The following is a 20,814-nucleotide window of genomic DNA, read 5'->3' on the forward strand; positions in this document are numbered from 1 at the left end:
GTAATGCGAATGCAGTGCATTGTAGAGACAGTTTAAAGAATAGCTTAAACCCTATCATTTGCGCACACGATGCACGCAGTCGCTGGCAAAACAGCAAACTCGGTCGAGGGCCGCCTGGTGACACACCCCAGCAGCCGAAAAAAATTGAGGTGATTCGCGCAAGGAATTAAAAAATATTGTGTGCAAAAAAAAAATATAACTCTTAAAAGAGGTTCGTTGCCAACTCCAGCTGTCGGTAAACTTTGACAAGAGGACGCTCTCATTGCAAATCATTAGAGAAAATGATTGAATTGTGTGTTTTGCCTCGCCTTCTGCAAAAAAAACAAATGGTTGGTTTGCAAAGACAGCCATGCCGCGTTGCAGCAGACTTAGAAACTGTTGCGCAGTTACTCGTTCTCCACCATTCTTGTGCCTCCAGCGCGGCAATGGAGCTGGGCTGAGAGCGCCCATGAACAGGAGGTAAAAGCGCTTGATTTATTTCGTAACTTGCATTAAGAATGGCAAAGGTTTGCGTTGTGAAATTCGCTTTTTTAATGCTTTTTATTGTTGCGAGCAAAATGGCGCGGGGGTGGCCACATGATCCGCTGTAATCAATATTTCTGTTGCGGTCTGATTCGACGGTCCCAGCGTCGGTCCCGACCACCAGCTCGCTGCTCTTTGGCTCGTTCCCGCTGCCACTCATGTGCCCGCTCGCTGACAGGGTGGCTGGCCTGCCGATCACAAATGCTCCTCTATCATTCACCACCTTGCACGTCCGTCAGCCAAGTAACATTGTGTTAGTTTCACCCCCACTGTGGCTTAAAAATTGCGCGTGACGCACATAAAAAAATGTAATGCACTTCATTTTGCTGGTGCATATGTACAATAGTTGCAAAAAAAAATGTACAGGTGGCGATTTCAATGGCCATTTGAAATTTGCACTTTTTAAAGTATGTATTTTCACACTGATTGGACAACAAGGTAATTTGTTTGCATGCTAATCAACAACCATAGTTAAAAGGACGTTGACATGACAATGCCCTTCCATTTTGTTGTGAATATGCGACTGTTGCTTGCACTTAATATTGTGTGTCTTTATTACTTGCATTGGTGTGTGGTGCGTTCTTATTCCATATATTGTAAGGAGAATTCGACAATCGAAAAAAAAAAAAACGTGGTTGTATTTCACTTACACCCCCCTTTTGTAAATGGCAAAACTGGGACCCCATAAAAATGTAAGACGTTAATATTGGGTTTCGGTATTTATCTAGTATAATGTTTGAATCTCGCTGTGCCTCGAGTATGTTCAAGACCAAAGCAGAACTTTCACCGTAACGACCTTAAAACGGTTTTTTTTTTCTGATAACATCGTTGTACTTTAGATAACGTGTACAATCCTGTTCGTGTTTTAGCATTGGCAGATATTTTCTCGAGCTCGGTTTAAAAGTCCAATTTCATTGGGACGGTGAGCTTTTGTGAAATAAACACGGCGGAGGTGCCCCCTTTACACCCATACTAAAGACGCCATTTGCTTCCATGCCTCTTCTCCGGTTGCGAATGGGCTATTTATTGAATGCACTTAGAAAGGCAGTCTGCAACCCAGCTTAATGGTACTCGGGTCCCGCCCTCAACGACTTCACCTCTTTAACTATTTGTCGACGCCTGGGTCGGCGGGCTGTTTTGTATCGTATTGGCTGACTATTGTGCCCATCAAGTGACCGAATCCCACCCACCCCTTGGAGTTAGTTATCAAGTTGGGTTGGCTGGTCGGTGTAGTGGCGTCAGCTTGTATTGCAAGCAGATCTTTCCCTGTGTTAAACAGCATTTGGTCACCAGCGTTTGTCTTCATATTGTAAATCAGCCTTGGTGGCAAAGATGGATGTGAAGAATAGAATTTTTTTAGAACTACGGAATAGGAAGCCTTCAGACGTAAGATTATTTCTCTTCAGATAACTTCTAGATGTCTTAATTGTTTTTTTGTGGAGCGAAAAATAGTTGACGTGGTTTCTTGTCTGTATAACATTTCTCTCACCTACCTTCCTAAGCATCTTTGTGCAAATATGTATACTATTTCATCTTTGTTTTTAGTACGCATGTGTATCCTCTTGCGATTTTGTTAAATTTTAAGTTTAACTAGCAAGGTTTGTAAATCCCGGTGAGGCTGACTGGATTGGATGAAATGCACGAGTTTTGCAAGATGTGAAACTGATTACTTAATATTCCCGACTCCTCGCAAACTTTTCTCCCCTTTTTGACAGTGGAATGTTTGAAGTTCGTAAAACGTGTGAAAGAAACTTGGGATACAGTGAGATATTCCTATCGGAGATCAAATAAGGGAGAATGGGGAGCCATATTTGCAAATTCATAGTCATGAACGCGCCCATTCCCGTATATTTTTCTATATTATAAAACACTCTAATAACGAACAGCAGTCCAGGGTCGAGAGAGCGATGTGGTCGATGTTACTCTCTGAATAGACTTTGGAGTTTTTTTGAGTTTCTGATTCTTTTTAACTTTGGAAACAGTAAGAATAAGCTAAAGACCTTGTGGTGGGACAAAAATAGTAGCTGTTTGACATGAATCTGCATTACGCGCGCATGAGTGTGGAACGTTTCTTATACTGTAAATATGTTTAAATTATACGAGTTCTTAATTTTTTTTAACTGTAGCGTGCAAATTTGGTAAGGTTATAAACTCTAGTAACCTCGAGTGTGGCCAAACTTATTTTTTTCATACTTTTTATGTCGAGATTTTTGGCACTTTTTAATTAAAAACAATAGATGAATGGGCATTTAAATTTACGAGTGCATTATTTAAAGGTGCCGTAATTGTATGGGAATTTTAACCGGGAGGTGGAAGAATGAAATTGTTTTATCATATACTTGGATTCCTCAGTACTTTGGGTGCCGATGATATCCAGAGGCTTACAATGGGAGGGAGGAAGCAGAATAGATTTGCGTTTCCTCGATTGATGTGTTTGTAACGTTGGTAGCCACTAAGAAAGGGGAGGGTGGTGATTTTATTAGTTGAGCTTGCAGTTTAAGCTGCTCTTATTTGAAAAAAAATAAATTAAGTACGGCCGCCCGGAAAGGAGCGGAGATCAATGCGAGTGCGTGATCTTTTGGGGGGAGGGGGTAGTCTGCAACGGCCCGTGGAAGAACATTATTTGAGGAAATTGTGGGCAACTTTGGAACTTTGTACCGCGTTGGCAGGGTCGGATCCAACCTAAGTAGGACGGCCGCCATTTTACTGAGGGCTCGGAAACAGAAACGAAGAATATAAATACCATGCGCTTTGAGGGTCTGTCTTTAACGAAGTGGCCATGGAGGAGGGATGAGACGAATTGCGTGTAAACACTTTCGGGGCGATGGTGCAGCCTGGGAAAGGTGATGTTTGTTGGGGGGGGGGGGGAATAGCAAGGACGAAAATACAGTACGGTTACGTCATTGGGGAAATGGAGCCTATCAGCTCTTTTCCACCTCGAAGATTCTTACAATTGGCAGATAATTAGAATCAACTCTTCGGGAGAGCAAACGTGTTCACTCATTTTGCTGCGAAAACGTACGATTTGGCAGCTGGTTTAGACAGAGGCGGGACTGGGGAAATGTGTGGGGGGAGAGAGAGAGAGTGAGTGAATGTCGGCGATTAATTAACAAATAAAATCAGGCTTGGTTTAAAGTTTGCTACCTAAGGTTGTCCCCGGCTGCCATTTTGTAGTGTGGAAGGCGATGTTGCGATTTGTTTGTGTCGAACGTTCCAAATTGGAATTTGGAACCCGCGAGGGATTCCATCGAACTCTGCAACTTCGCAGTGGCAACATTCGCGTTCTTGTGGGGTCACCAGGGTCCTCCCTTCCCTCCCTTCATCCAACGCTGGAGGCTTGCAAATCGCTCATTATATAAGCAGGCATAAGATTTTGCGGGCGTGTGCTTTTCATGTTTCGGGCATATTGTGTGAAATATTATTATATTTTGCAGTATTCCGCAATTTTGAAATGCTGATTCGCTGGTTTACTTCCATTAACCATAATCAGCCTCGGTAATCTTGGGCGTGTTATATTTTTGAGTGAGGATACAAATTAATAATCATTTTTTTAAACAAAACATGCATCTTGCGTTACTTAGTCTTGAGATAAACGCGTCCCTTAAGATAACTTCTCCCAAACGTTTTTCTCATGAAGTTTTAAACGTGTTTGAAGCCAAGCGGTTGTATTATTATACTGCGTTTTAAAGGCTATATTGTGATCCCTTTATGCATTAATAAACACCTCAAATCAAGCAGGAGCGATGAAGCCTGTAATTTGACCGTCTGAGCATCTAAGTATGTTTAAAATGCAGCATTGTGCTGGTTTGGCTTGGTGCACCTGTTTGTTCTTTTGTGAATTTGTTTTTTTTTAATGTTTATTTGTTAGTGGGTTGTCCTCATAATACTTCTGATTGGTGCCCATACAACGTGGGTGCGAGTGTCCATAACCTTTGTTTCCAGTCAAGTTGGAATGACGATACTGATTATAAAAACAACGCGAGTAATTCAGCACATCGGGCAACGCTGGCAGAGAGAGAAGCCAAGTTTGAATGTGTGCTGCACATTCTTGGTCGCGGCCGTGTTCCAAGGAAGTAATTTCGATAATTGAAATGCAGTAGGTTACAGAAACGTCCCAGCAGATGATAATGAGACGTACTGCTCAAATTATGAACCGTTTGGATTGTCAAGAGAGTTTAATTGTCCTAACACCAACAATGGAACAATGAAATTCTTGCTTGTTGCAGCTTAGCATGCCCTTAAATGCAATAACACGTGTTATGTAATGCTCGGATACACAAATAAGTAAACGTAATAGTGCAAGAATGAAGTCTGTAGTGCAACCAAGACCATGGAAATGTATTGTTTATTGCAGAAAGCCGTAGTTAGAATTGACCACTCCAGAGGTCAGTATTTTATGACCAGCTCTAAAATATCCCTCAACCTAATAACATTGGAAAGCGATGGCAGTTAGTAGAATGGGCTGTTCCATGTCGGTCAATTCCCTGGACAGAAGGGTTGGCTGTTTCATTTTATTCTGTGCTCTGAGATTTTGAGAGGAAGATTGTTGCAATAACCTCCCAAGCCAGACTTGTTTTCTCAGCTGGTTTAACAGTGGAGGATTTAATTGATGTGGTAGATAACTGTTTTTGTGGAATTGGATTTTAAATAAACAGTGTGGTGTTAGGCTTTCTTTATTTGAGATCTGTGATGTGATCAGTGTTTATCGGCCTGAACTACTTGGAAATCCTAGAATCCAGGTGTACAGGCACACTTGTAGTAAAGTTTGGTGGTTCTGTGATTTTGAGCAGTGTTGATATCAGAGTGCTGTTATATTTCCACCTCTGGCGGTGTGTGATGTTGATGTTAACAGATTCATGCACCTGTTGGCTCGATTGGGGCATGGTGGGCAGGTGGGGGTTGTTGTGGGTGTAGATAATGCTGCAAAGATAGATAGATTCTTGATTAGTACAGGTGCCAGAGGTTATGTGGAGAAGGCAGGAGGATGGGGTTAAGAGGGAGAGATAGATCAACCATAATTGAATGGCAGAGCAGAGTTGATGGGCTGAATGGCCTGATTCCACTCCTATCACTTATGAACAGTGGTCTGGATGGTTTGCTGCTAAATTGGATCTTCTGCACTACTGGTGGCAAGGGTGAAGGTACACAAAAATGCTGGAGAAACTCAGGGGGTGCAGCAGCATCTATGGAGCGAAGGAGATGGGCAACATTTCGGGCCAAAACCCTTTTCCAGCATCTGCAGTTCCTTCTTAAACACAGTGGCAAGGGTGATTTGGGTTTCTCAGTTAAATGGGCTGCGGTGACTTTGCCAAGAAGGTGAGTGTGGTACTACTTCCATCCATGCATTGGGACTATCCCACCACATTCCTGAATTACCTTGCGGTATGATGACCAGGTCTCGAGGGGAAATGAGAGATGAGATGCCACCGAATGCCCGGGCCTCTGATCTGTTCATGTTGGTTTTTGTAATTGGTTGGGATCATTTTCCGTGACCTGTTGCATAACAACGTGTCATCCAGGATGGTAGCGGGCTTTGCAATATTGACGCAACATTTTTGGGAGAGTTGGGTGCGAGATTAGATGTCTTTGCATGCCGCATGCTTCTCATCTGCATAACTTTCCATCGTCCGTGAATTTACGCCGCCTTGCCTGTTATGGCAGGAACGCCTTCCATGAAGAAATTGAAGACCGTGTTGGTGAAATCATGTAGCAATGTCCCATGGCTGTGATCAGTTGCCCATCAACCACAACCAGCTTCGCACCCTGCAGTTTATGCCCCACCCCGTGCTATATCCCTCTTCCTGGCCAACCCTGATTCCTACTGGCTTGAGTCTTGCTAGTGCACGTAATGCTGCACACTTTGTATTTCCCATTTTATCAAGGAGGCCATTCGTCCCATTGTGTCAATGTCAGCTTGAACAAACCTATTTAGCTGCCGCAACCCATTTTCTCTCTTTCTCCTGTTGTCTACCTGTACCAAGTCATGGATCGCTCTGAAATTTACCTCTCGTTAGTGTTGCTGTCTGAAGCCAAGGGGGTGTGTCGAAACCCTAACTCCGCATTGGGTCTTGTCGCTGCTTGTTGCCATATCTGTGACTCCTTTCAACACTTGTAAATGTCCAGGTTGGATTTATACTACTATTGTGGTATACAGTCTAATAATGAACACAAACAGAGTGAAATTCTCAGCAGTGAAATACAGAGCTATTATTTTACTAGCTTTGGAGGCATATGTTTGAAGAACATGGCTTGACTCTTGTACCTTAGTGTACCTTGAACAGTGTTGTCTGATTTTTATTTTGGAGGTGTGTATAATTTCATTGGCGTACATTGTTGCTTTGACTTCTTTAGGAATTACTAGACTAAATTTGACCCGTTGAGTCCCAGTCACACGGGAGGCCTGGTCCCCCAATGCAACCCATTCCCCAACGTAATATTCCACCATCCACCCGTTTCCCCAATGCAATATTCCACCATTCACCCGTTCCCCCAACGCAATATTCCACCACTTGCCCATAGCCCCAAACTGCGCAGGCGCGGCTCATTTCCCCTCATCCCTGAGCACTCCCTCCCCCTCATGTGGGGGGATGGGGTGGGAGGGGTGTGTGTGGACGGGGAGGTGTAGGAGGGGGGTAGAGGATGGTGTGGAGGGGGGTAGAGGGTGGTGTGGAGGGGGAAGGTGTGTATGTGGGCAGGAGGGTGTGTGCGCGTGGGCGGGGGGGTGTATGTGGGCGGGAGGGGGAGTTGGGGGATGAGAGGTGTGTGGGCAAGGGGGAGTGAGCTCGGCGAAAAGACGGGGGGAGCCATGGGGGGGAGGAACCAGAGGGGTAGTGGCTGGAATTGGTGGTGCGATGGGGACTCACAGCAGGCGCTGGACGTTCTCCGCCGCTGGGATCAGAGTCTCAGCTTTCCGTTTGGCGACATCTCCGACTCTGGGCTGGGTCTCTGACGCTGGGCTGCTTGGGGGTCCCTCCGAAAATTGTGCCGGCTATCCTCAGCTCCAGTAAAGACGCGATGGCGCAGGAAGGGGCAGACCTTCCCGGGGAGTGATGGGGGAAGTGACTAATCTGCACAGCGCTGACTGGCAGGAGAAGAGATTGTTTTTTAAGAGTTTTAAACCTCGCTAACTTTTACGACATTCAGCTGATTGGAACTAAACTTGGTGCACTCGCAGCACAGGAGAACAGTGAGTGAACTGGCGAAAAATCGTAGCTCTATCGCAAACCGTTTTTGCGCAAATAGAAAAACCACCAAACCGGAAGATAACAAAATCAGAGTTTTAGTTATGTATGGAAGATAGATGTATAGATTGTGTGTTGCATTCACATCCTTGTAACATTGTACTTAGGCACGTAATATTACTGCAGGGCAAGACTTAGAGATGGTCTTAACGGTTCTGTTACCACCCCTCCTGTTCTGGCCTCTTCAGCATTTGGTTGCATTTAATGATTCTCCTGTCACTTTCACTTTAGTTGCCAAGGATGTACGCTTTGGAATTCCTCCCTTAAACCCCTCTGCTATCTACCTCCTTTTGATCCTGTTGTTGAAACTCTTCTCCATGAAATAAGCTGTTGTCACCTTCTCCGATGTTTGACAAGGCTGTTGTCGAATGTTATGGGCAAATGGAACCCTTGGTCTTTTTTACTGCATTAAACCCAGAATATAAATGTGATCTGTGCACACTTTGACTGCTTCCCTACCAAAAGTATTTAGAAAATGTTGTTTTGCATTTTGGAGTTGTGGAATTGGTGACCTGGTGTTGACTGGATATTTCAATGTGTTTCAAATTCAGCTGGGCACTATATGGATTTATGTTTCGCTGAGTAATTGTAAAGGCCAATCACAGTTTATTCTGAGTAATAGAGTGGCCTGAACTCGGAACGTTTATTAATATAAAGTGTGGCATCATATGTGGATGGATTGCCCTACATTGGGAAGTACAGCACTTTCCCTTTCAGCCTCTGAGTGGCAACATCCAGTTCTGTCAAGATTGCTTGTTGCATTGTAATCTGCTTCACATTAGACTCCACTGCCAGCCTCCCTTTGCCCCATTTCCAGTGAAGCACCATTGTTATGTTGCCCATTTATGTTACATTTGTTCTCAACATCTGCAATCGGATTGTTAGAGGGTTGTACCCAGAGGCATTTTGTCAGAGAACACGTCTCTGTAGAATTTGGAACCGTGATCACTCCATCCAACTAGTCTTCACTATTCAACATTTTATTTGTTTGTGTAGTCCTGCCTTCAACCTACTTCACGAAGCATATCCTCGTAGATCTACTGCCTTGCAGCTCCTGTAAGCTGGATGCCATCCTGACCTTAGGTGGGGTCTATAGAGAGTTTGCACGTTTTCCCTCGGGCCACTCTCACCCGGACATTTCCTCTTCTCCCCTCTTCTGTTGAACAGAAGATACAAAAGTTTAAAAGTGGGGAAACCAGATTCAAGGGCAGCTTTTTCCCTGCTTTTATCACTCTTGAACAGATATCTTGTATGAATTTCCAGCCTGCCTCTTTGCTGTCTTTGCACTTTTTAAAATCTGCACTTTGAACCTGGACGTATATAGTTTGCGCTGCCGGATGTATTTGTGAATAGAATGATCTGCCTGGACAGCACGCAAAGTTTTTCACTGTATCTGACAATAATTGTACAGTGAATATGATAAAGCGTGTGTGGCTTTTGGGTGTTTCTTGTTTCCTTCCACATGCCAAACATGGAGGTTCGTAGGATGATCGCTTTAGTGTGGAACCTTGGGGTAGTTGATGACAATGTCAGGGGAATAAAATGGGATTAATATAAACTGGTGCTTGAAGGTTGGTGTGGACTGTACGATCTGAACTGTTTCAGGTGGTAGGTGGTCCAATTTGCCTGCTCCCTGTCAATGCCCAAGAACCCAGTGACCATCCTTGCTGTTTATGAAAGAACTGCAGATGCTGGAAAAATCGATGGTAGGCAAAAATGCTGGAGAAACACAGCGGGTAAGGCAGCACCTATGGAGCGAAGGAATAGGTGATGTTTCGGGGAGAAGGGTCTTGACCCGAAACGTCACCTATTCCTTCGCTCTATAGATGCTGCCTCACCCGCTGAGTTTCTCCACGTTTTTGTCTACCTTCGACCATCCTTGCTGGGTGATTGTTCCATGTACTGCGATCAAAGGAAAGAGGCTTTGATTTCACTCGTTGGAATTGGTATCCAACTTCACCCTGAGGTTTGAGAAGGTGATGTATCCTCTACAAAAGGGAAGATCGTGTGGAATAAGCGCTTTCAAGATGTTTTGCAGAAAGGAGACATTAAAATGCTGTAAACACTCAGTTGGCCAACCAGTGACTCGGAGAGAGAAGCCGTCAATGTTTGGGGCGTGTTTCTCATCCCATTTTAATATAACCAATCTCCTCCCTAATGGCTTTGTGAATTCTTCTTCAACAGTTCAGCTGGATCACTACTTTCTATCAATCTGAATTGGAAATACAGTCTGGGGGTGGTAAATAACAAATCTTTTGTCTCCACCCTGACCTTTCCTCGCAAAACACATTCGCCTCTTACCGAATATTTTGAAGTTTCTTCCCATGAGATGGTCATAGTCACAAACCAGAGTGTGTTTCTTTAATTTCCCCCAGGAATAATTGCAAACTACAACCAGCCTTGAATGGAAGCTATTGTTAGCTAGCATGGACTTCATTGTTAATTCTGAATTTGCATAGTCAAGTTGTCTTGGGTGGGGGGGGGGGGGGGGTTAGTGAAGAAAAAGCTACTAATCAAATCCATGGATATGATGTTTTTGCTTCATTTTATTTATATATTTGTCATTTGCTTGTTTTAACTGTAAGGTGTCCTTGAGTGTTCTGAAAGGCACCCATAAATAAAATGCATTATTATTATTATTATTTTATTGCTTAGCAGATCTCACTGTTACAAAAAAAAAACCAAGACTCTGCGGTTAACCTATCCCAGATTGTGAAATCTTATGAGGATTTATGTGGTGCAGATTTTAACGTTGTGTAAGGATGTTTGTTAGTTCCGTTAATTGTTATATAATCACTTTTGGTCAGCGGCAGGTTTTACTTTCTATTTGGGTGTGAAGAGTTAAGTTTATCAAACTTGAACACTGAAAATTTGGGAATGGGAGGTTAGAACAAAGGAGAGAGAGGTCTGTGATAAATGGATGGCCGGAGAGATTCAGTGATGGGGAAGGAAGGAGAAAGAAAGTCCAGTTTTGAAGAAAGGTCACGACCCAAAACACGGTCTGTCCGTTTCTCTCTGCAAATGCTGCTTGACCTGCTGCGTTCATTCAGTGGTTCGTTGCTTTGCAAAAGAAAGCCAGCAGGCGTTTTAAGTGGAAGTGGCAGAACCATTGTGTTACGGAGCCTAGAAAGCTGCATGCGCCTTCTTGAAGGACAAAGTAATGATGTTCAAGTTTGCATTGTCCTCCATTGGTGAAGAAGGTGAGGGAGATGGGTCTGTGATGAAGAATTAATGCTTGGAGATTGCAAAGAGCATCACCTCGGTTTCTGACTAAGCATATTGCAGTTCTTGGGACTTGGCATTAAATTCAATGATTTCAGATAAGCAACCTTTTTTTAAATTTGTTTCAAAACTGGCTGGTTTGGTTAAAAGTCTATAACCTATAAGTTTAAACTTTGATTTTCCTTTTTCCACTGATACTACCTGACCCGTTTTATTTCAGACTTCCAGCATCTGCAGTTTTGTCCCTCAATTCCAACATGTTTCCTTCTATTTTGATTAGTGATAGAGGCCTCAGTTGTGCATGTGGTGCAGTCATGCACTCAATGGAAGTGCTTGTGAAGTGACCACCAAACTAAAGTGAAGGCTGCATCGTGGATGCAATAGGCCTGAGATTCAAGGACAGTGCTGTTTCACCTGCGAACTGTGTTTTGGCTCCAGGTATTAACAAAGATACATATATATTTTTGCGGTTGAAGGGGGAATGATGGGGTGAGTGCCAGAATTCCATTGAGGCAGCGTACCTTTTGGAATGCAAGGAGAAGCCAACGTGTTTCGACATCAACCCGATGGTGCCAGAAAATTGGGGAAGAGAAGTATCTGTTCAATGCTTGAATCTAGATTTTGGGTGGGGTGAGGATGGGCAGGGATGAGGGTAGAGTCAGAGTGGTACTGTGTGGAAACAGACCCTTCGGCCCAACATGTCCCAGCTATACCAGTGCCATCTGCCCGCATTTGGCCCATATCCTATCGAAGTGTGAAGACTGGACTTGATGACATTAGACAATAGGTCCTGGAGTAGGCCATTCGGCCCCCTCGAACCAGCACCGCCATTCAATGTGATCATGGCTGATCATCCCCAATCAGTACGCCCTGACTCCGCTATCTTTAAGAGCCCTATCTAGCTCTCTCTTGAAAGTATCCAGAGAACCGGCCTCCACCGCCCTCTGAGGCAGAGAATTCCGCAGACTCACAACTCTCTGTATGAAAAAATGTTTCCTCATCTCCGTTCTAAATGGACTACCCCTTATTCTTAAACAGTGGCCCCTGGTTCTGGACTCCACCAACATCGGGAACATGTTTCCTGCCTCTAGCGTGTCCAAACCTTTAATAATCATGTTTCAATAAGATACCCTCTCATCCTAAATTCCAGAGTATACAAGCCCAGAAATTGCTCCATTCTCTCAACATATGACAGTCCCGCCATCCTGGGAATTAACCTTTATAAACCTACGCTGCCCTCCCTCAATAGCAAGAACGTCCTTCCTCAAATTTGGAGACCAAAACTGCGCACAATACTCCAGGTGTGGTCTCACTAGTGCTCTGTACAATGGCAGAAGGACCTCTTTGCTCCTATACTGGACTCTTCGTGTTATGAATGCCAACATGCCATTCACTTTCTTCACTGCCTGCTGTACCTGCATGCTTACTTTCATTGATTGATGAATAAGGAACCCCAGATCCCGTTATACTTCCCCTTTTCCCAACATGGCACCATTTAGATAACAATCTGCCTTCCTGTTTTTGCTACCAAAGTGGATAATCTCCCCACTACGCCAACCTGTCCAAGTCGCCCTGCATTCTCATTGCTTAAGAAAGAACTGCAGATGCTGGAAAAATCGAAGGTAAACAAAATTGCTGGAGAAACTCAGTGGGGGAGGCAGCATCTAGGGGGCGAAGGAACAGGTGACGTTTTGGGCCGAGACCCTTCTTCAGACTAGTGGGGGGCCGGGAAAAAGAAAGGAAAAGGCAGAGACAGTAAGCTGTGGGAGAGCTGGGAGGGGAAGGAGGGAGAAAGTAAGGACTACCTGAAATTGGAAAAGTCAATGTTCATACTGCTGGGGTGTCACCCACTGAGTTTCTCCAGCAATTTTGTCTACCTGCATTCTTATAGCATCCTCCTCACAGTTCACGCTGCCACCCAGCTTTGTGTCATTTGCAAATTTGCTAATGTTACTTTGAATCCCTTCACCTAAATCATTGATGTATGTTGTAAATAGCTGCAGGCCCAGCACCGAACCTTGCGGTACCTCACTAGTCACTGCCTGCCATTCTGAAAGGGACCCGTTAATCCCTACTCTTTGTTTCCTGTCGGCCAAACAATTTTCTATCCATGTGCCCTAATTTTGCCCACTAATCTCCAATGTGGGACCTTATCAAATGCTTTTTGAAAGTCCTGGTACACTACATCCACTGGCTCTCCCTTGTTCATTTTCCTAGTTACATCCTCAAATTCCAGAAGATTAGTCGAGCATGATTTCACCTTTGTAAATCCATGCTGACTAGGACCGATCCCGTTGCTGCTACCCAAATGTGCCGCTATTTCATCTTTTATGATTGACTCCAGCATCTTCCCCACCGCTGATGTCAGGCTAACTGGTCTATAATTCCCTGTTTTCTCTCTCCCGCCTTTCTTAAAAAGTGGGATAACATTAGCTACCCTCCAATCCACAGGAACTGATCCTGAATATATAGAACATTGGGGAAATGATCATCAATGTGTCCACTATTTCTAGCCACTTCCTTAAGTACCCTGGGATGCAGACCATCAGGCCCTGGGAATTTATCAGCCTTCAGACCCATCAGTCTACCCAACACTGTTTGCTGCCTAATGTGGATTTCCTTCAGTTCCTCCGTCACCCCAGATCCTCTGGCCACTAGTACATCAGGAAGATTGTTTGTGTCCTCCTTAGTTAAGGCGGATCCAAAGTACCTGTTAAACTCATCTGCTATTTCCTTGTTCCCCATAATAAATTTACCCTTTTCAGTCTCCAAGGGTCCAACTTTGGTCTTCACATTTTTTAGAAATGAGCCCCATGGTGAATTAGAACAAGATTTCATTTCCCCCTTGGACTTCGATGTTCATTACAAATTATTTTGACTCCCCAACATTTTAAAATGGAACCAACTGATAATGACCTATCAATCTTCGAGTTGGGGCCTCAGGCAATGAAAAGTGGAAGACCTGACCTGTCTTCAAAAAAAGCCAGTTGGTAGACTGAACTAAACCACTTCCAACTTGAGGATTTGGGAAAAAAAGTTGTCAGTTCATTGTAGGAAACTAGCAGTGTTCTCGTACGCAGTGGTTGAATCATATTTAATGAAGTAAATGATTTGTATTCTGAATAGACAGTTGCTGCAGGAATTTCAGTTTGGGAAGTGGCCAAACTATTGGACATTCTGTCTTGAACGAGGAGGCAGAATTGGTTACAATTTTGTGCACACTGTGATGGAATTTTGATCAAGGTACATTTTTTGGAACTTGGACAATTCATCTTGTTGGTTGTAGAAATGTTACCATGAAAGGAATAAACATGCTGCTATTCTGCCTCGTTATCTGGGGGGGGGGAATTGTGGTCCGGAATTCAGGTAGTGTGTGACCTGTGCAAAGTGAGTGGCCTCTTTGTTATAGCCAAGTATAATTTTCTATGATAAAATTGTGAAAGATGTTTAAACTTTGATTTTAGAAAATGCGGAAGGAATCCAAAATCAGTATGATTTTGAGCTTATTCATAAATTCGTTCTGCGATTGAAGATCAAAATAGGTGCAGGTGCTAAAAAATTGAAATAAATATTGAACGTTTAGCAGATCATGCAGCATTGTTGAAAACGAAAGACCCTTTGACATAAACATTAGCTACCATCCAATCTACAGGAATTGATCCTGAATCTATTGAACATTGGAAAATGATCACCAATGCGTCCACTATTTCTAGACCCTTTCTCATTCCACAGATGTTGTCTGACATGCTGAGTATTTACAGCATTTTGTTTTCAACCTGATACATAACATTTTGAAGAATTTAATGGTTCGATGTCTCTTTTGTGATTGGAAATGTAAATCTTTTGTAATGTAACAAAAAGCAGGATGATGAGATGGAAATAATAGTTGAGAAAGAAAGTGGGGTTGGAGGAACCAAGATTGGGATCACGTTTTCACTGATTGGATGACCTCTTTTCACCAAGTCTCCACCCTTTCCCAAGTAGTTGTAAGACTCTAAAATTTAAGTAAGCAGTTTCACTTCCAATTTGTAGACCCATCATTTGCTAGATCTTTGGGTCTTGTGTGCGGTGCTTAAAGGGGGTTATTGCATGACTGATCACTACTTGAAGCTAACCAACAAGGATGTGACATGTTTTCAATGCTGAGCTGTTGATCGCAAAGATTATCCTGATATACAAGTTTTAGTGCATGTGAAGGAACTGCAGATGCTGGTTTAAAACAAAATGCTGGAGTAGTTCAGTGGGATAGGCAGCATCACTGGAGAGAAAGAATGGGTGATGTTTCGGGTTGGTTCTTCAGACTTTAAGAATACATGGTCTGTTCAGACCCAGGTCTCAAATCATAGATACTCTCAAAATGCTGGAGTTGCTGCCTGGCCCAGTGAGTTACTCCAGCAATTTGTGTCTATCTTTGGTGTAAACCAGCATCTGCAGTTCCTGCCAACACATTTTGTCTCAAATCTTAGGCAGGAATCTAACAAAACATTCCAAATTCCTGATAATGTTGAATGCCTAAGGTTGGTACAACTTAGCATTTTCAGTCTACTGACTGCTTTTTAGAATAATGAGAAGCAAAGTGACAATGGGGAAAATGCTGAGAATTAATTGCCTGTTAGTCAGTGTCGGTGCAAAGAGAGGCAGAACTAATCCTAAGTCTTCATGATTTTTTACACTGGGCAGTGAGAAATCAGATATTTTCAGTTGCAGTGGGGAGAGGTGGTGAAAATGAAGTGAATATCTCCCATTAGGCTGGAGACCAAGAGACCTAATGGCACAATCATTGGTGGTGTCTACTGAGAGAGGAGGCTGACGTGTGGAACCACAGCTACCTGAAGGAGATGTCAATAGAGGCACTAGACTACCTCTGGAATATGGAGCAAAATAAACTGGTGGAGGAACTTGGTGGGTTAGGCCATATCTGTGGGAGCGATTAGCAGTTTCTCGTCAAACCTGCGTGTGTGTGTATATGTGTGTGTGTGTATATATGTATGTGTGTGTATATATACATATACATATATATATATATACACACACACACATAAATACACACATATATACACACACACACACACACACACACACATATACACACACACACACACACACACACACACACACACACACACACATATATATATATACACATATATATAAACCTAGAGAGATTCTCGTTGAAACTGAGTTCTCGTTGAAACCCGCACAGAGCGAGAGAGAGAGAGAGAGAAAGCTGTCATTGGGGCCGCTGGTGGCTCTGTGAGTGGCTGCCCTGCCAGCAGCTTGTTTGTTATTTCGGCTTTTTGTTTTTTTGTGTGTCTAATGTTAGTTTGGGTGTCTGTTGGTGTGTCTTGTGTTGGGGGGTGGTGGGGAATGGGAACGGGTGGAACTGCTTTAGTTCGCCTCCTTGACGGAGAAGCGACTTTTTCCATGTCGCCTCCGTCGCGGCCTAACACCATGGATTGGAGCGGTCGGGCCCGGAGCATCAGCAGCGGGCGCAGCGTCGATTTTCCATCGCGGAGCGGTTGAACCCTTGCCGGGGGTCACCCGCGATGTTCTGAATGTTGGCCTGGTAACTTTGGCATCATGGGGCTATGGTCTGCGGAGCTTCTAGCCGCGGGCGTGGCGTGGACTTACCATCATTTCAAAGAACATCATACTTAAGCATACTTATTCAACAACAATAGTCAGATCTGACACTAAAGTTACAATTTACATCAACTCCAATGCACTTCAACAAAACAAAAAGATCTTCATTTTTCACCACATTAGATAGAACATCATTTAAGATGTTCTTAATAATGTACTTTGTACATTTATGTACTTTTCATTCTTTATGGGCACTTTGCCCCTGGCTATCTTCAGCCGAATAATCCGATTTCTGATCGTCTCCATTGCAAGTAAAAAAAGTTTTGAAAGTTACCGCTTTATATGCCTACGTGAGCGTGTGACAGGGCGCACATCACGATAAGACACACATATGTCGCGGAAACATTTCAGCAATATAATTTTGGGTTTATTTACACCACACTTCGCACAGCCTTTTTTCCGTGCCTTGACCCTTGCACTCTGCGTGATAGTCAACTTTCTGCTTGAAAGATCGTTTCTCGCCATCCCGAGTTGTAAAATATTTTGCCTTAATTTCACAACTCATTTCAAAATATTTTCCACGACCAAGTGTTACTTTGTGGAGAATCTGGAAATGGTTGAAGAAATGCTGACTATTTGTTCATCGGTTGAGATCACTCTCTGGTTGATGAATGTAAGCAGCACTTTCCCTGAAGTATCGAGAATGTTTTGTTTCTACATTGTCATTCCGCCCAAATCCTAAGGACAACATCCACCCAGTGGCTTGCTTCAGCCCATTGTGCACAGTATTTGGGAGTGGACCAGAAACCTGGTTGGATCAGAAGTCGTGCTGAGCATTTCCAGCACTTTCGTTTTTACGGGGGCAAGGAGGGCCCGTTGGGTCCCGTCCCCACAATGTTTGAGGGGTTTGGGAGGGGCGCGGCATCACAGGTGAGGGCTGGTTCCCAAACGCAATACTCCACTGCTCAACCATAGATCCCAATACTCACCACTCCTTAGGGAGGGAGGAGCGAGGTGGCGGGTGGGCGTCGAGCCTGGCGAGGGCGGCTGTGGGTGACGTCCCTCGAAGTGCATGGATGATTCTGTGTGTGAGGCAGCGCCGAGCAGTCCCATTGTGACGTCATCAGTGAGAGCTGCTCGTTTAAATTCAAAGTCTTTTGATATTTTTAAACATTTTCAGTGGTGTCGAGAAATAAAGCATAAAATTTTCAGATAAGGTGTTTTGGACTCGACGGGAAAAATGTCAACCAGAATATGTAAATATTTTATCGTTGCAGCATACTTTTTTCACGAAGATGTAAATACACACATACAAGACCAGAGTTTTAATAGGTACCACTGTGTCCATTGTCTTTTCCTTCAGAGTCCCGTTGGGATATCCTGCTGCTACTTACCCTTGAGTAATTAACCCATAAACAGCTCTCAATCCCCTCCCCTGAGTCCTGTCTGACCTTGCATCAGTTTTCCACCACCCCCTCCACCTGGATTTTTTTCTGCCCTCACAATTCGCAACTTTTCTATCTACGAGCTTCACAATTCGCAACTCTTTATAATTTTGGGCTTGCACCTGTCTTCTTCTCTGGCCTTTCTCCAATTATTTACCTATCAGAAAACTCTTGCCTGTGTTCACCTACAAAACCGGGTGGGAGATTGCCACCCTGTGGTCCGCCCTGTTTCGACGAATGCAATCAACCTGGTGTGCACAATCAAATAAGATCAAATAGAACGAGTTGTCCTACAACTTTAGGCTGTGCATGCCACACGCAAGAAGAGGAAGACCTATAAACCAGCCATGATCAGTCATGCCTCCCCTTCCAGCTTTCTTTCCTGCACCTCCCCCCTCCCCCAATGCAATGGGTCTGAAGAACTGGCTAGGAACATCACCTATCCATGTTCCCCAGGGATGCTGCCGAGTTACTCCAACAATTATGGTGTCTTGTCTTTGTCAACCTTTATTTTGGACTAGACAGTAAGGGAGGCAGATGGGTTAACAGGGCCAGGCTACTGTGTCCAGTGTGCACGGATGCTAGGATTTCCGGCACCATTAACTTGCTTGTAGTTGAACCACCTTCAGTCACTTGATTGTGTGTGAGATAGTAGGCTTCCTGTATACTGCAGGAGAGGAAGGCAGAAGCTTGAATTGTGAATATTTGTGTTGGGGTTGGAAGGGCTTGTATCCCTGCTTGATCAAGAAGAGTTTGGGCCAATTTGAAATCACTATAACATTTGGTGGGCTGCATTAGCAGAAATGGGTGGGACTTCCTCCAAGAACCTTTGATGGATGTAAATATGATATGGTAGTGCCCCATGGAAACCTTTTTCCTTCAATGGGTCAATGGAAGAACGGACTAGAAACATCACCTATCCATGTTTCCATAATCACAGATGACCCCAACAGGGGGAGCATTTTGTGAAAATTAGAATTTAAAATGATTTTGCTCGAGTATTTTGAGTTTGAAAGTGTTTTTGGCCTTTACTATAAATTTTACTGTAAATTTTGTACTGTACTGTAAATTTTACTTTCCACACTTGTGAGTTGCATCAGCTGCAAAGTTCTTTCGGGTAATCTGCGATTGAATGCAAGTCCTTTTCAATAGTTTAAGTACAATTGTCCCTCCTGCAACACCACACTCCATCTACAATGCCATCCCTCTAAGGATAGTCTTACAGCGTGGAAACAACTTGCCCACACTGACCAACGTGTCCCATCTACACTAGTCCCATCTGCCTGCGTTTGGCCCATATCCCTCAAAGCCTATCCTATCCATGAACCGGTCTAAATGTTTCTTAAACGTTGCGATAGTTCCTGCCTCAACTACCTCCTCCGGCAGCTCGTTCCATACACCCACCACCCTTTGTGTGAGGTTCACCTTTAGGAGGTTCAAATCCAGCTGTTGCTGATGTAATGATTTCTGTTGCCTGACTGCAAGGATCTGGAACGAAGCTTCTGAATTGTCATGTTGCTTGATCAACAGGAGGCACCTTGGGATTTGTGTTGACTGTTTATTGGCCTTCTGGCCAGTTTGGCATGCCAGGGAAGTGTAACAATGGGAGCTTTTTGTAGGCCTCTTAACTTTTGTCTCCTTGTCTGAATATTTTGTTCCAGTGGAGCCCCAGAGGTTTGTCGGGTTTTAAGTAAATGTTCCTGTTCGTTTGTTGATCTTGCATTGCTGATGTTAATTGACCGTGGTACTCTGGTTAAAATTTCAATACTGGTTACCCAATAGTTACAGAGCTCTCAACTGAAGAAACGTGACAGGATTAATAAATAATTTCAGAAAAGCAAAAGTTTTAAGTGCATTTCTAACCTATTGAAACTATTCAAAGGTATATGTTGGATTTGAAAGGCTTGGAGGGATCTGGATCTCAGCCAAGTGGGTCATGCTTAGATGGGGTATCTTGGTTGGCATGGACAATTTTGGTTGATAGACCTGTTTCCATGCTCTGACTCCATGACACGCCTTTAGAATATGTCAAATAAATTTAGTGCTAAGCCTCTATAAAGGCCGGTTGGCTAATAGTTTAGATATAGGTGGTCTGCAAAGGATAAACACAATGGAGAGCCTTTGGAAAGATATTCGCAGAAGTCATAACTGCTCAATGGTGGACGAGTGAAAGAAAACGTAGCGGAATTACAAGAACACTTAAGTTATTGAAGGGTGACACCAGGAACTCCAGATGCTGGAACCGTGAGCAAAACGCAGTGTTTGAGTCTGAAAAGAGGTCCTGACTCGAAATGTCACCCGTCCATTTCTTCTCGACTGCCTGGCCCGCTGAGTTCCTCCTGCACTTTGTGTTTCACTTAAATTACTGAAGGTTGTTTGGGTTAAAGATGCGAGATAAACATTTGAATACTTTGAGATATTTTCCAGAGCCATTGGATCGATTGCCATTTGTGGTTGAGGCTGTAATTCCGACTCCTAGCTACCTTTGCTTGTTGATTTGGATGTCTTTTAGGAATAGTTGAATTGTGTATAGAAATTGCACCAGTTGTATTAGAGGCTGTATGTATTTGGTGCAGTTGATCACTGCATGGCACAGAGCCACATCAAGTTTGAGGTCCAAGTCCCACATCTCCTGGTGGTCAGATCTGTATTTGACACTGGTTGGGAATGGGAGACACGCCATGGCCACTACATATGTTGGATAAGGTTCAGCTTGTGATGCCCTCATGGTTGAATATCCAGCCAATTCTTATACTCTTGGAGATATGGCTCAAAAATATCCAAGCCCAATAGAATTCCTA

General features: G+C 43.7%; 1 protein-coding gene across 1 annotated transcript in view; it reads left to right on the forward strand.

Annotated features, from left to right (window-relative positions):
• Positions 1-1,712: 1,712 nt before the first annotated feature.
• anp32a (acidic nuclear phosphoprotein 32 family member A) overlaps positions 1,713-20,814 on the forward strand; it is a 35,136-nt gene continuing 16,034 nt past the window's right edge. Inside the window, exon 1 of the mRNA XM_033050519.1 lies at positions 1,713-1,908. Within this exon, the coding sequence (XP_032906410.1) occupies positions 1,855-1,908 (54 nt within the window). The 5' untranslated portion in view covers positions 1,713-1,854. The remainder of the gene's footprint in view (positions 1,909-20,814) is intronic.

The sequence above is a fragment of the Amblyraja radiata genome, chromosome 34 (assembly GCF_010909765.2).
Source record: "Amblyraja radiata isolate CabotCenter1 chromosome 34, sAmbRad1.1.pri, whole genome shotgun sequence".
Taxonomy (NCBI): domain Eukaryota; kingdom Metazoa; phylum Chordata; class Chondrichthyes; order Rajiformes; family Rajidae; genus Amblyraja; species Amblyraja radiata.